Source organism: Populus trichocarpa, chromosome 17 (assembly GCF_000002775.5).
Source record: "Populus trichocarpa isolate Nisqually-1 chromosome 17, P.trichocarpa_v4.1, whole genome shotgun sequence".
NCBI classification, from domain to species: domain Eukaryota; kingdom Viridiplantae; phylum Streptophyta; class Magnoliopsida; order Malpighiales; family Salicaceae; genus Populus; species Populus trichocarpa.
In genome coordinates this window covers 9,843,559-9,860,324 of record NC_037301.2, presented here as the reverse complement: position 1 = coordinate 9,860,324, position 16,766 = coordinate 9,843,559, and the positions used below count along the sequence as shown (strand labels likewise).

Here is a 16,766-nt window from a genome sequence, read left to right as displayed (position 1 = left end):
AATGATGTGTGTGTCTGTGTGCAGACATATAAAACATAAATGTGCTGAGATTTATAGCAATTAACTGGCTATATATATATATATATATATATATATATATATATATATATAGCCAAACCTAGGATGAAAAATACCATAGCTATAGCTATTGATCATAGCTTATTCCGGCAAGTCATCCTTGGCTGCACCACATAAACCCCATTCCCTCATGCAAGACCTAGGATGAAAAGTACCATAACAAATGACATAAAAAGGCCCTCCAAGAAATAATCATTTCCAAGAGTGAAGGGAAGAAGCACCAGACAAAAAGAAAGGGGAAAAGAAATCAGCACCAATGATATGTAGCCTCACGATGCCCTAAACTAAACGACACAAGGATGTGTAGGAATTTTCCCGAAGAAGAAAGACAATAATTCCTTACAAGAAAATATGTAAGAGAACTATCTCTTTTAATTTCGACAAAAACAATGTGGAAACAGGTAGAGAGGAAGGGGTAGATTGGAGTAAGGCTCTCTTGGCAGAGCATGGACGAATAGGGTTTGAAGCAATAGACAGAAGCACCCATGAGGTCGTTTATAAAGACAAGTGTCCGTGATCTATAGTATTAATGATGTTATCTTTTGTACAGAGAGGACATCTCTAGAACTGCTCAAATATATGTCCTTTGTCTAGAAGAGTAACAGGAAAAGTTGAGTGACCGTCCATAAGGAGGGTTCATGAGGATTGATGTGACCGTCCATTGGCGCTAAAACCAAGAGAGATTAAGCCTATACGATCTATCCCCATCACGTGAACTCAGAGCAGCAGCAACCCTTTTAATTATTTGCACACCATTTTGACGGAGTAATGGAACCTGTCCACTGGATGCAGTACACTTGCCTGGAGTTAGGTGGGCAAATTTACTATTATGGGCCTACACAAGAACAACTGTGAGAATTTCAACAAGTTGGCCTGTTTGACGCAATTGTATAACAGAGCAATTTGTTATTATTATTCTCTCCCGTCGTCTGGTTGGCTATAACCAGGAAACAAAGGTAATTGGAATCTTGAGTGGAAAATGAGAGACAAATGCCTCAGGAAAGTGTCTGCAAGTCATAGTCCAATCAAGACATTCGAGAGTTGAAATTCGCAGGAGGGATTTCCTTTGTTATACAATGTTTCTCTTTGGGGAAAAGGAGGCACGCAGCCTCCGGCCATTATCAGTTGGACTTGCCCGACGTAGATAAAACCAGACAAGAACTACGATGGCAACACTCCTTTCCACGATATTCGCTGATTCAATCGAGCATTTTGGTGATTCTCTCGGTGATTATCTTCATTTTCTCAAGATCATGGAAAGCTCTTCTCATCTCTCTAAAGTTCTAAACCTTGACCAGCGACCTCATTGAATAGAGCCTCTGGGTGGTCGGTATCACTTCTACCTCTCCATGACAAGAAAACCACACTGCTCATTTGTTGACCCAGAAAAACAAATTTCATCTAGCCAAGGGGTTTGATGCCCAACACGACAAGAAGATGTGATTGAAGCACTTTATTAGAGTTTATTGTTTTTAATTTCGTTGCAAATAAATTATCTAATTGTTGTTTCCATGTGCCTGAATACACAAACATACAAATACAAACATATAAAGCTCGCTGAAATAATTAACTGGATACGCTTGATTTCCACAGTTAAAGTGCTGGCATCTGTGATTAGCCAGGTAAACTGATGAAATGTTAATGCCTGACAGAACCTGCCACAATTTTTTTGTAAAACAAAAACCAATCAGGGCCATTATCTCTGTGCAACAATCTATATAGCACACAGCATTTCATATGAAAATAACCTACCACTTGAAGCCCTGAGTTCAACCTTTTCCAACAATCCAGGAAAGCCTCCGATGGTGTCTGAGCTATAAAAATCCATCAAAAGTGATTCGTAACATACCTTTTGAGTTCTATTGCACAACAATTTCCTTCTGCCTTAATTCTCCGTGAGCATTTTTTTTACATTTATAATATCTTTTGTTATTTTTTTTTACATGCATGAGTTAAAGAGACTGAAATATAGCAGTTGGGAACTCATCTTGAGAATACAAGCAACAGTGAATTACTGTTTATATTTCAAGCAAGACTACCTCCAAACTTACCCGGGCAGGACAAGACAGCACAGCAGAGTCCGTGATACGAGCCTTCAAGAAATTCTCATCTTTAGTTCTGCCTTCATTCACAAAACTCATCACTATAAACAAAATTAAGTTCTGAGCTACAAAATACAAATCAAACCAATAAAAACTGCCAGATACAGCAACTTGGCCAATTGTACAATCAAGGCAAGGGCACATTTGAACATCCAAGCACATAATAAGGGCACAGATTAGTTAAAAATTTACAAAGGACATACTAGAATGCAACTATATATGTTTCTTCAATGCATGGCTCATAACTCCAAGCTCCAATGCAATTTCAATAAATTTCTTGGTATATAATGCATGCTTTAAAGAAATGTTGCTTCTGGCTTCAATCAGGTCTATCACATTTTAAACAAATGTATTTGTGTAAAAGTTGTGTAGAAGTTCTTGAATATAGAATTCATCCATACAGAAAGACATCCCAGCTAAGAATTATAGCATGACACATCTTAATTGCCTATGAGGATTCAAGAGGCCAGGGTGAATCCAGCAATTCAGTTAACGTTAGAATACTCAAACACTGCAGAGCAACTAAACAATTTCCAATAATCAAACCCAGCATAAATTCAAAAATCAAACTCGATTGGTGTAGCAGAGAATTGCAGGAAATAAAACCCAAGTTACTCTTAATACAAGTGCTATAGGATGCAAGAAATACAGCCACCAAAGGATGGAAGAAACACGGTCTCCATAATTAAAAGACAAGTTCCACTAACAAGAAAAACAATAAAGGCGTGCCACTAAAGAGGTTCTTAGAGCTCGGTAATTTATTATCAGGGACATGACAAGTGTTTAGTCAATATCAAGATCTCCAAATGTATTTGGTTCTTCTAGGTGAGATCATCAAGGTGGGCCAAGTGTATGTCAAATCCCCGTACACCTGGTCTTCCAGTTTAGGCAGTAGGCTTCATCAAAAGAGGCAGTAGGCTGGCTTCAGGCTTCATAGATCTCAGCTGTTTTGATGGGAAAGGAGAGGAAGCAAAGGTAAATAAGTGCATCAGATTCCTATGCAGAGGGAGATTGGATAGGTTATGATATGAAACTGCTGCAAGCTACAATGTGATTGGCCTTATCTGTGGAAATTTCCACTCATCTGTATAGACAGAATATACAATGTAAAACCAGTCTACCTGCAGTAGCCATCATCAAATTCTAGTAATAGCTTTTGCGTCGAGAAACAGGGGCCTGGCCAGATAACCTGATAATTGATGATGTTGCTAGTTAGGATTTCTACAACACGATTACCCAAAGGATGTGTGAACATAACTTGCACAATAAAACTCCTAGAAAAAGCAGCATAAAAGCAAAACACAGATAAACTGAAGTGAAAATGACATTTCAACTGAACATGTTGCATCTAATTACAAGGAAGGTTACAGGTCCACACAGGTTAAGAATTTAATCTTTAAAACTCTAGCACTGAGTCCAGAACAGACCAATTACATGAATAAATATTTAAACAGGTTTCAAACAATGGCACATGACAAAATATTTCTTACCCGGAAGTACCAGTGCGTCCTGAAGAATAACTTCCATAGGCTCCATAAGGACCTCCACTAGCATTAATCTACAGAAGACATGGATAAACACTATTCAAGTCAAGCAATAACTTGCAAAATGAGCGGGTATGAACAAGTATTGGCAAATTTTACAGCTTACTCGTTTTCCATGTCAAATAGCATTATAGCACATGTTCAAAATATGGAAAAAGGCTAAGAGCAGGAAACAAAGGAAACCACTCCCTCAATATGCAGCAAGTCTAAAACAATATGTATGTGTAATATTATCACATCTACAAATCAATACCTGTGAGCTACCATAGCTACCATAACCGTCACCAGAAGCATAATCACTTGAGCTATAGCCACCAGCATAAGAGCTTCCACGTCCATGTCTTTTACCATCTCTACTGTCATAATTTAGACCCTCCGAACCTTCAGCTGAGACAGGAAGGTATGGTAAAACTGGTAGAATAGCAGACATTGCACCTTCCCTGTCAAAAACATTAGCTCTTAACCGTCGACTTATTTGTATGAGAGCATCCTTGGCAACATCCAGGTCTCCAGCAATCTTGTGGTCAAAAGTAAGAGGACCAGTCTCAATATTACATTAACTCGAGGAACATAAGCCACAGGCCCAGAAAGATGATACAAAAACAATTTCAATTCAATAACCATTAGAGATATTTCTTTACCTGCACCATCTCATCATCATCAGATGCAACTTTGGGAAGATTTTCCTTTCTAGGTATTCGAATAATAGCTTTGGTAAGTTTCCTCATCTCATCTATAATAGCTCCTCCTTTACCCAGAAGGCACCCAATTCGAGAGGAGGGCACAAGTAGACGGGTAGTAAAAGAGATAAGACCTGAATCTCTTTCCATTTTCTCACTACATCTAGGTTGCAAACGTACGGCTGCTTCTATTGTTGGAGAATAGTGATCATAGATCTGGTATAGAACAATTAGAAATCCATCATAAACAATGTCAAAGGAACTCAACAGAGACCCAAAAGAGGGATTTAAAAGAATATACAAGTATTATACCTCCTTCGCTGAAATAGTTATCAAGCAATCATCTCCTTCAGCAACTGAACTATCAACTTTGATTGTTGCTCCAGACTCCTGTCTGATCTGGTTGATGATGGTACCACCTTTCCCAATTACAGCACCAATGTTGGCAGTTGGACATACCACACGAAGTGAAAATTCTTTCGAAGCAAGTTCATCTCTTGGAGCTGAATATAATGATCGAGACCAGTCTCCAGTATCACCTTTGAAACCACCATAAGGACCCATGAGAGGAGCAATTCCAACAATTGGGGCAGCTGCAGATGGACCTACCAGGGAACCAACAGAAGAGTACACATTTGGAACAGCAGAAACAAGCAAGTGCTGAGACCGTGATGGATTATCGTGAAGGCGAGATGCTATTTGATATAAAGCCTTTTTGAGAACTGCAGCTTCACCAGAAATCTGGCCACCAATAACAACAATTATATGAGAAAAGGAAAGGAAAAATTACAGGCCTCATTCATTGTACAAAGCTTGAGTCTATACTCTCAAATCCAATGAATGCCTACTTGACGATGATGAAAGGGATCCAAACACATTGCTGAGCAAGTATCAAATCCCCAAACATCATTAACTAGTCCAAGGAAGAAGACCCTTCCCAAAAAGGAAGTTTAATTCACGGCATCCAAGAAAAGGAACCCAGATGACATACCAGATCAGAGCATGACTTGTCACAATCATAAAAGCAAGATTTATTTTGGTCCAATAACTGTAATTGTCTATAACCTGTTCCCTTAAACAAGTTCCAGAACTAAGAAAAAAATGAAGCGGAAATTTTTTTTGAAAAAGGAACAAAGACATTGTACCATGTGAAATTGCTAATGGAAACAAGGGCAGGCAAAAAAAAAATAGGAATACCTGTACAAGCTCATCTGAGCTTAACGCACAAGGAGGTAAATGCTCATCCTTGAGAATGCGGATCACTGCACCAGTCTCACTGCGTATGTTCTGAACTATCTGCCCACCTTTCCCAATAATACATCCTATCTGATCAGATGGTACAAGAAGCTTTGCGGTGACTTGTGGACTTCCTTCAGAGTCATCTTCAACTTGCAAATCTTCTGCAATAACCTTATCATGCACCCTGAACAGAGCATCCTGTGCAGGAGAAATGTAATTACCACTGTCTTCATATTCATTAGTCTCATCACTCGGGCTATAGATGGTAACAACACGTTCTTCACAGCCCGGCACTGTTTCACCAACCCTAATCTTTGACTTAGTGTCAATCCTTAATTGCTTAATAATCTCCCCTCCCCTTCCTATTATGCTCCCAATCTTCCTAGCCGGACACAAATACCGATACACAGTATCTTGCGAATCAATAACAAAACGTTCTCTATCATCACCGGAATTTCTCCTCTTATTTCCACCAATATCATAATCTGACTGCGAATGAGCCCGCTTCCCGTAACTATTCCTCTGCCCCGCCATTACAATCAACAGAGACTACTTTCTACAACAACCCCATCAAAATTACACAATATAATCAAAATTCTAAAAACAAAAAACTTCGATCCATAATATTTTGAACTTCATAAATAACTAAGAAAACCAACATCCACTAAAAGAAATTATGAATTCTTTTCAAGAAAAAGATAACAACTTTTGATCAAATAAGCAATGGTTAGTCAAATAAGCCCTAGATCTGGCCAAATCAAAACAGTAAAAACCCTAATTAGCAAACAAAATTATGCAATCAGGGCAAGATCGTAAAGATTCCGATTGGATTATTACCTAGAAAGTGAATGATGTAGAGCGAGAAATGTTAAATCAGAGTGACTTTTTTAGCAGATTCCGTCCTCTCTGTCTCTGTATGTTGTATCTTTTTTTTATATTTATCTATATATTCCGATTTCTAGGGTTTTGACCGCGCCTTTGCCATTTTATTTATTTCGCGCTGAAAAAAAAATTATTATTTGGACCGGATTTTAATGATTTTAAAATCATCCTAATTTTTGCACGTCTCCCCGAATCCACTTATCTGATTAAAATTTAATTTAATTTTTTTATAAAATAATTCAGAATATCATTTTATTTTTCTAAATTCTGAAATAATTTTATTTAAATTAAATTTATTAAAATATAAATAAATCTGTTTAATACCCAGTTATATTTAATAACTTTGCTAATTAGTTACAGGACATTTTTTTAGCCGCATGAATTACGCTTCCAATACCATCAATACAATTGTTGCTGAGTTAAATTTTAATTGGTTAACTACAAAAGCATCCTTCACTTAATTATTTTTATTAATTTCGTCCTTTACTTTGTTATCTGATTATTCCAATCTTACCCATCCGTTAAAAATGTGTTCAAAAAGAATAATGATAACAATTTTCGTTAAATGTCTCGGTGGCGCATACAAATATATTCAAACTAATTAAAATTGAAATAAAAATAATAATAAGATACAAAATATAAAGTTTATACGAAAGAAATAATAACTTGCAACGGGTAATTGCTTGTCCAACCACTAATTTTTATTATGATATTATATTACTCGAAAAAAAATAGCTTCCTTTTCCCCACTTCCTAGTAAACTTCAAAACAACAATCACATTTTTCAATCAAACATCTTCATCCATCCTCAATCACACTTTATTATTGTTATTATAACCTATTTTTAACTCCTCTTTAAAAAAAAAAAAATTAGAGAGTGAAATAGAAAAAAAACAAAGAAAAAAAAACCAAAATAAACAACAAAGTTTTGGAAGATCAAATAATATACTGCAATATCAAATTTAAAATAAAAGATGATCATTTTTTTATATAAAATGAAGACTCAAATATAATTAGGAATAAGGTAGACCACATGGAAAATTTATACTAAAGATATTTAGGAAATCACCAATTACGGTCTAGAAAAAAAAAAGATCATCATGGTTAAGGATGGAAAATTTTATCTTTAAAACTCCTAAAATTTAAGATTTTCATTTAATAGGAAAAATAAAAAAAAATCTTCTAATTAATTAATGGGTTTTATTTTCTAGAGGGTTCAACACTTTAAGTAGGGGCTTGAGTTATAGATAAAAAAAAAATAGACAAAGAGAGAGAAACACTAGAAAAACACACAAAAAAAACAACAAATAAAAACACGAAAGAGGAATAAAGATCAAAACCCTAACAACCACATCCTTTACTCCTTCATACACTCACAGTTGTCAAATCAGAATCAGGTGAAATAGATAACAACTTATATGGCAGAAGCTTCTTCAACTCTCACTACCACATCAGCAATAACCCTCTCTTCCTCTCACTTAAAACCCGACAACCTCACCGCAACAGCCACCAAGCCAAATTGAGGGGCACAATAGCAACAAATCCTCTTCCTCACTAAATTAGTCTGATCACTGCCTTCTAACCTTTAAGAAAATTCAGCCAAAACTTAGTTGTTCCCTCATTAGAAAAGAATAGTTAGCCAAAACTTTATCCTTGTCGATCTCCTATATTAGGTGGTAATGGACTACATTGCTCGTGTATGAAGGAAAAAGAGAAGGAGGAGCAAGCTTTGATCTGCTAGCCCACATGCCTCCTATCCTTGTTGATATGTGCAATGATGCCTCGCAATCTAGTTTATCCCTTCACGCATACAACCTATATGCTGCCACTATTTAGGTCATTCTCAACGGGTTCCAGTTAACATTAGCAGCTCCTATAGTTGCTTTTTAACCCTAACACATTAATTTATTTATTTATTGAATAATTAGTAATATTATTGATATTTGTTTATTTTTTGAATGATTTGTAACATTATTGACTGTTGTGTATATGTTATAGGTTCAGGTCGTTGCATGACAACTCTAGAGGTATGAAACCGTTGGGGATATGATATTTGTATAAGGTGAAATAAGGATGGAAATCAATACCATGCATAGGGTTGGAAGGAGTGGATTTGAAATTGGTTTATCCAATGCATAAGTGACTGGTCTTGTGTGGAAACTCGATGCATATATGATTATCAAATTTGTGTCTATGTATTTATCTTTTTTTAGTCGAAACTCAACCTAATATTAGAGAACTCGTTATTGGCTCCTATCATTGGATGTTAATCATTGGATAATAAAAAAATGGTCGTTACACGTTTGTGTCTTTTGTTATGTTTGTGATTTTTTTTTGTTTGTGTCCGTGTATTTATTGTCTTTTATATAAAGACTCAATCGAGGATCAAATGACTCATTAAATGGCTCATATCCTTGGATTTTGACTATAAGGTAATAGAATTAGTGAATACACATCCATAACTCTTATTATATCATTTCCATATTTTTGTTTTTCATGTCGCGTATTTGCTGTCATTTATTTTAAGAACTCAACTTAGGATTAGATGACTCATCCTTGGCTTTTATCCTTGAATGTCGATTATCAAGTATTCGAATTGGCAATTACATGTTTATGTAAGGTCCAAAGCTTGTTTTTTGGTCAAAATTGGGATGATGTCATCATCGAACCTAAATCCAAAACCACTATTTAGTTTAATTAAAAAAAAACATGTAGGTTTAGGTAATCCTTAAGCATAATAAAAATATTTCATTTTAAAACAAAAAACAATGCAATTTACCTTATGTAGGATATATAGGGTGATCATTATCTTTCTTATTATATAATTAGCCTCTTATCTAGAACATTTGAAAGAATAATTAGGGTTTCTTAGTTACCATAAACTAGGTAATGACTCTTTTACTTAGAACAATTAGACTCTTACCTAGAACTCTTGAAATTTTTGGTAAGAACTTATTGCTTATCATAAGAAATAATGTTAACAAAATAAGGTCTCATGGTCAAGAATTTATAGATAACTCGCATCTTGTTTTATTGAAATAAATAAGCAAACATTTAATAGACATCACTTGTTAGACAATGATCTAACTCTAAGGAAACCTGATGCAAATCACAAGTAAACCTTATGCTTGGTTTTTAATTAATACAAAGAGATCAACTTAGTCCATATTAGAAATATTAGAAATGGAGCTTTTAGGTTTCCAACACAATGATGAACATAAGAACCATCATATTATTACTATAATTATAATATAATTATAGTTATAATAGAAAAACTAATTTGATCGCACTTTTATTGTATACACATACTCATTATTAATATAGATTTACATATTGCAATGGGATTTTTTTCTTATTCTATGCTCTAAAAGACTTGGAAGCATGCCTACCACTTTTTTCCTTCTTTTGTTTTCTCTATTACATCTTTCAATTCACCTTTTTTTACAAATGAAATAGAATTGAGAGAAGGATTGGAGGAATGCACGTTGAAGAAGAAAAATATAAGATCCCACATCGGAAGCGAGCGTCCAGAGTTAGGGCCTTATAAGTGCATGCTCACCTTGACTAGTAAGACGCGTTTTGGGGTCATGCGTGGCTACCAAGAACAAAACCGTGAGGGGGACTTGGGTGGAAGCCATGGATTTGGATGGACTAGGAGGCCCAAAGCGGACAATATCTTGCTAGTGAGGTGGGGTGTTACATTTGGTATCAGAGCCAAGGACGGCTCGTCTTAAGGTGGGGAGATTGTAAGATCCCACATCGGAAGCGAGCGTCCAGAGCCAGGGCCTTATAAGTGCATGCTCACCTTGACTAGTAAGACGTGTTTTGGGGTCATGCGTGGCTGCCAAGAACAAAACCATGAGGGGGACCTGGGTGGAAGCCCTGAATTTGGGTGGACTAGGAGGCCCAAAACGGACAATATCTTGCTAGTGAGGTGGAGTGTTACAAAAAATATACACATAGAGGGTCAACTCTCAAGTTAGTAATAAAGATGGTGGTGATGGTGGCAGTGTTCAATTCACCTTCTTCTTTTTTAAAACCCAACCAACAGAAGAAATCAGAGAAAAGAAATTACCAAACATACCAAAGAAAAGGAAGGGAAGTAAATGATGTTAAAAAAGAAAAAGTCTTGGAAACGGCCTTGTTTTGGCGTCAATGATGATAAGGATGGTGATTCTGGTTATGTTACTTCTAAGATGGAGTGGAGGTTGTCGAATATTAAAAAAAAAGTAAATCATATTTTCTTTCTTCTATGTTTAATCTTTACAAGTTATAGTCTTATAGCTATAATGATATTGTTAAATCCTTTATTTTTGTTCCTTTTATTTTATTGAAAGTTTGAGAGGTTTTTTTCTTTATATATTTTTTGTTTTTAAATTAGTTGATAAAACTAAAAAAATTATGTTTTTTGTGTTTATAAGATTTGAAATTTTTTTATTTAGGTTGTATGCATTGATAGATGTTTCATGCATGAATATTAAAAGAATCTACTTTTTTCGTTGAAAATAGAACCATTGCCTTGTTTTTTTTTTAACAAAAAAAGAAAAAAAAAACTTACTTAAGTTTATTTTGTAATTTTTTTGATAAAGGAATGTATTTACTTGGTATTTTTTTATTAAATTTCATATTTTTTTATGGGTTTAATTAGAGATTTTAAGAATTTGTAGTTTATATAATCTATATTAGCATTAATGACAAGTTGATTGGTAAATGTTTAACCTTTCTTTATTTGCATTGTATTATCATCGCATTCATGCAACTAAGCAAGCTAACTAACAAGCAAATCACTTTCCTTTTCTATTTTTATGTATTTTTAGATGTGTAATTGAGTTTGTTCTTCTTAATTAAGAAATTCCTAAAACAACTTACACCATTTTTGTTGAATTTTGTTCAAGCTAGAATTTTATCTTATGCCAAAATGAAATTGCAACCCATTCTCAGTAAATTTTTTTAAATAAAAAAATTATTGTAGTATTTAATAGGGTGATTTTGATAATGATTTCTCAGCTTTTTTTTATGCATTCACTATAGTTTGTTATGAGAACATTATAAAAGCTTTGACTATCTATGATGTCATTTAGATTATGAAAATTACAAAAAACAAATAATAAATTGATGAGGTATGTCATATTATACTTTAATATGCTTCTCAATCTTTAGGACGTCTAAGAAGATGTAGATTTTGCAAAATCTGCCTTCGATTTGGTAGTCATCTAAGATGTATTTTTTTTGGCTTGGTGTAGGTAAAATCAATATTAAAAATAAAACAATTATTGTTCATGGGAGTCTTATATATAACAATGTTGTTCATTGTGTGTAGAACCATAATATATTAGTATAAACACACAGAAGTATTGAAACCTCATTAACTCTATACATATTTTAATTTATAACCCCCATCAAGAAGCTAAAATGTGTTGTTAATTCTCTTATGATGAAAGATTTGAGGATTTTGTTGGTTTGTTTATGGAGGCATTAATTCAATATTTATAATTTAAACGATACTTGGTTATAATAATTTTAAAATTTTGAAAGAAATGTAACTTAGTATGATCCAAAATCTCAATAATATTTTGTCTTTTGCTGGTCAATTTATAGCTTTTTTGTTATTGAATTTACCCTTAGCTACAATCAAGCTACATTTTTCACATTGAAAATAGGTTCAACTTTAGCTTTTTGTGTTTTAATGGTGTTGCTTTTGTTGAACTCTTATTGTTTTATATCACATCATATCGAAGAACCTTAATGAGACCATTAATTTTTCAAGCTAAACTAAGTCTGTTTCTTTTTTTTTTCTTACTAGCCTTATTTATTTATTTATATTTGTTCTCGATTACCCTATCATTATCCATGTTATTCTTTATGTTCTCCAATGTTGCAAGACTTTTCTATTGGCAAGTTCTTATTACCGTTATAGCATATTTTTACCCTATACTACTAATTACTATTTATTGTATCATCGTTGTTATATGTCGTTATATGCATGTTATAGCTTTAACTTGCTCCATAAGGTTAATGTTTTTATTGTCTTGCTTTGTTTTTTTAGGAATTGAAAAATTAACTTATATATAACTCTTTGATAATGTTTTCTTGATTTCCTTACTTGTCTATTGTATCATCATTATTGTATGTCATAGTAACCATAGGTTTGGTTTATTCTTTATGATGGACTTTCAAGTTAAGGCTTTCCCGGTCTTATGCGTTCTTCATTCATTTTATATAGTGGTTTCATGAGTGCCAGATTCTTCTCTAAAATCATACACGTTGTTGATGTCTTTTTCCTTTTTTTTTTCTTAGGTTCTTAGGTTTCTAACAATGTTATGATGTTTTTACAATTTAAGTTATTGTTGATTTGCATATAAGATGTCTCTATCCAAGCAAAAATTGTTATTTTTGCTTGATTACATGTCATTTCTAGATTTTAAATCATATTGGTGTTGGTATCTAGCAAAATGGAATTTTGGAAGTTTGAAAGTTCTTATGTATTTTGTGAAGAAATTGTAATTTGTGTCATAACCCAATTCTGGGTTATTCCCCAAAAATCAATTTTTTTTTTCAAAATAAAAATCAAAAAATAAAATAAAGGCTGGCAACGTGGAGAAAGCAGGCCGGGAAATCAAGCTGCAATTTTTAAAGGAAATTCAAGGCCTAATTGTACCCCATTATGCCCAAGAATGGAAAAAAAATGCAAATTCAAGGTCAAATTAAATGATTATTGGACGAATTTGCATAAAAATTAAGTCCAGTGACATAATTAAATTTTTAATAGGCCAATTTGATTTAATCATGGGGCAAATTAAATTTTAATTATGTTTAAGAATTAATTTGGGTCCAATTGAAGGATTTAATTAAGTGCAAGGACTTAATTATACTTTAAATAGGTCAAATTAATTTTATTTGGGGCTTAATTGGTGAAAAATTAAGTTTGGAAGCTTAATTTGGGCTTAATTGAGAAGATTGGAATTTTAAGAGACCAAATTTAATTTTTACCAAGTTAATTGATTGAAATTAGGGGCCAAATTGCAAGAAAATTGAAGTTTTGGGGTCAATTAGGGGTTAAATTGAAGAAATTGACAGCCAATGACCAATCTGCAAAAGACGTCAGACTTTAGGGGCTTAATTGACAAAAAAACCAGGGTGAAATTGAAGAAATTGAAAGTTTAATGGTCAATTAGGGGTTAAATTGACAAAATCCGAGACTAAGGATCATATTGTAAAAGGCGCGTAACTTCGGGGCTGCAATTAAAATTCATCAGGGGGCTTAATTGCAAAAGTTTAGGGTCAATTAGGGGTTCTATTGATAGCAATTGAAAGATGGAGGACATACAACTCCGGTATTAAAATACTCTGTTTTCTCCGAAATATTTCAAAAAAATAAAATTTCAAAACATTTTCAAAAAGAAAAAATATTTTATTGCATACGGCCAAATCTTAAAAAGTTTTCAAGCATATCTTCATTAAAACAAAAATTGCATCTTTTTCATGTTTAAAAAAATCAAAAATGGATATCGTAACCAGTTTATGATTATCCATTAGGATTTGGCCAACATGTCAAAAATCTTTTTCCAATCTTTTTTTTAGGATCCAAATGTAGACTTTAATATTTGTGAGGTGTAAAATTATACGATAAAGTACACCATCAAGTATTAAAGATACAAGGTGTAAAAATACGATGTTAAAATTCAGACTTTAGAATGGTTAGGATTTAACCTGATAAGATAGAGACTCTCTCATGAAGAGAGATCTGCCTTGAGCCTTAGAAAAGACCAACGAATAGAAACCTGACTTAGAAAAGACAATCAAACAACAATACAGCTTACCTTAGGTAGGATGCACTGGGGTGATGCGTCTTCCCCTTGCACAACCAGTCCCTTACCTAGACTCTCGCAGACCATAGGTTCATAGTGACCATAATACTAGGTGGCAACTCCTAAACATTAATCATAATTTATGATTAAATCCAAAAAACCTTCCAAACACACAACACCCCTCATCAGGAGGCACGACACGAGCATCCGCCGTCGCCAGACGACGTCGCGCCCCCCGCGACAATTTGCTTGAAATGTATGTCATAAACCGGTTTTTATCCCCTTGAAAGTTTCCAATATTTTAAAAAAAAATCTTCAAAATTATTTTTTAAAATAAAATAAAATACAGTTTTATGTTGCAATCTGCAAGAGTTTGATTTGTAGGTGGTTAGGAAGTCTTGTGGGCATGCAATTTAGGGTTTAATTAAAGAAAATCAAAAGGGTTGAAATTGGTCATAATTGAAGAAATTGAATGACCAAGAGTCAAAGTGAAAAATATGGAATAGTTTAAAATTCCATTAATTCAATCGACTTAATTGAGAAGAAAATTTAGAATTTAAAGTCAATTTAACTAAAATTGAAAGAATTAAAGGACTAAGGACCAAAATAGAAGAGACACTAAAATTTAATAATCCTATTAATTCAATCAGGGGTGTAATTGAAGAGAAAAATGATATTTGAAGTCAATTTAACAAAAAATAAAAGACTAAAAGGACCGAGGGTTAAAATGAAAGACGCTATAATTTGAGCTATGAACACCCCCATTTATCATTCAAAACCAGTTGTACCATTACCACAAAAGACACCTTTTTTCAGCTATGAATATAATATAAAAACAGCTAGCATGGAGAGCTGGATGATGAAGATAAATTCTACAAGGTTAAGGGACAAGATTGAGTGTTCAAGAAGAGGTTTGATGCTTATAAAAAGCAAAAACATTAGAGGAAAAAATAAGGATATACACCAAGGATGGTTTGATTCGGAAGAGATGATGAACGTTTCACCTAATTCATTCTTAAAACACATCTTTATAGCATTCATGTTTCTATTCCAAAGTTGTTTAAATCAAGAATTTCAAATTAACTTTCCTCCTCTTATACTACTAAGTTTCGACCAGGTCTAAGATTATAGCTTCTTAGATTCTTTTCTTTTCCCTTCTTGTTTCCATACATTAATAACATTATACATGACCATATAATATGATTTAAACATAATTTTTATTAACCATAACAAGAAATTTCTTCATTTCCTTTACTAAGAGTTTTAGCATAATCATGGTCTTTAATCCTCATGAAATCTCTTTGGTTTATAGCACATTTTCAAGCATTAATAACATCATTCATAATTAATTATCACATTTAAACCAACAAAACATCCATATTTTAACTTTATAAACCCTAGCTCAACACACTAACCTTTTAGTTCTTTAAACTACACGTCAAAACAAGAAAAATCAAGCATAAGAATCACTTACCCATGGTTTCCATGACAAGATTAAGTGAATTTATCTAGCCATTTCCTCCCTTTCTTCTTTCTCTCTTTTGATTTCAAGCTTTCTCTGTCTCTATGTTTTCTATTCTAACTCTTTAATCTTTCACTTTTTTTTGAAATTTCTTTGTTCCTTTTAAGATTTTTGTGTTTTAAATCACCTAAAACCCTTTAATTTCATAAATTCTCTCTAAGATTTTCACCCTCTCAAACTCTTTCTTTCTTTCTTTCTTTTCTCTTTTTACCATGGCTAGTCGGATTTTTAATGAGGAAGGGAGGGTCACTATTCAATTTATTTACAAGTCTGCCACTCATTTATGCCTGTTTGTATTTTTCACGTAGACTACCTAGTTTTATGCTTAAATCGCAAGTCTTTCTTGAACTCCAATTGACTTGATATTTTAAATCAAGGTATAATAGTATGTGAAAAGATCCCTTGTAAAATTTCAGCCCAATTTAATAGTCTAATTAAAAGTTATGCACGATAGCGTAAAACTAGTTAGTAGGTGATTTTTACGTCAAAATCCAAATTTTCTTATTCAATCCTTACTTACATTATATCAATTATTTCACAAAGTCCTTGGGACCATTTTATCATTCCAAAATATATTTATTTTGTTTTTTATGATTTATTTTATTTACAAACTTATTACTATTTCACGGTAATGTTACCAGTTTATTTTTTTTTTAATTCTTTTATCCATAGAAACCCATTACTAGGTGTGCAAATGTTATGAATTTTAATATGAAATTCATAGCCCTCATTTTAACTTTAACAATGCCTTTATATTTATTTAAAGAGATCATCATCTCCTTACATGTCATATTTATTATTATTTCTACCACTTATTAATTTTGCTTCATCCCGAGTTTCCATTACTCATCGAGGTCTCATTACCTTCAGTCCTATATTTATATAAAAAAAGGTTTACATTAAGTCTAATA

General features: G+C 33.3%; 1 protein-coding gene across 8 annotated transcripts; it reads right to left on the bottom strand.

Annotated features, from left to right (window-relative positions):
* Positions 1 to 1,518: 1,518 nt before the first annotated feature.
* Positions 1,519 to 6,648, bottom strand: LOC7495986 (RNA-binding KH domain-containing protein RCF3). 8 transcript variants are annotated; one of them, XM_024588903.2, is made up of 9 exons: positions 6,481 to 6,648; positions 5,602 to 6,199; positions 4,717 to 5,145; positions 4,366 to 4,620; positions 3,978 to 4,241; positions 3,671 to 3,738; positions 2,130 to 2,196; positions 1,831 to 1,892; positions 1,519 to 1,733 (listed from the first exon to the last, which is right to left on the bottom strand). In XM_024588903.2, the coding sequence occupies exons 2-8, from the start codon at positions 6,175 to 6,177 to the stop codon at positions 1,848 to 1,850; spliced, it is 1,704 nt and encodes a 567-aa protein (XP_024444671.1). In that variant the 5' UTR covers positions 6,178 to 6,199; positions 6,481 to 6,648; the 3' UTR covers positions 1,519 to 1,733; positions 1,831 to 1,847. The 8 variants fall into 8 exon arrangements, with proteins under 8 accessions (XP_024444671.1, XP_024444670.1, XP_024444675.1 ...); XM_024588902.2 differs by having other exon boundaries at positions 1,831 to 1,887; XM_024588907.2 differs by lacking the exons at positions 1,519 to 1,733; positions 1,831 to 1,892 and adding an exon at positions 3,302 to 3,369 and having other exon boundaries at positions 2,003 to 2,221.
* Between the last annotated feature and the right edge of the window lie 10,118 nt (positions 6,649 to 16,766).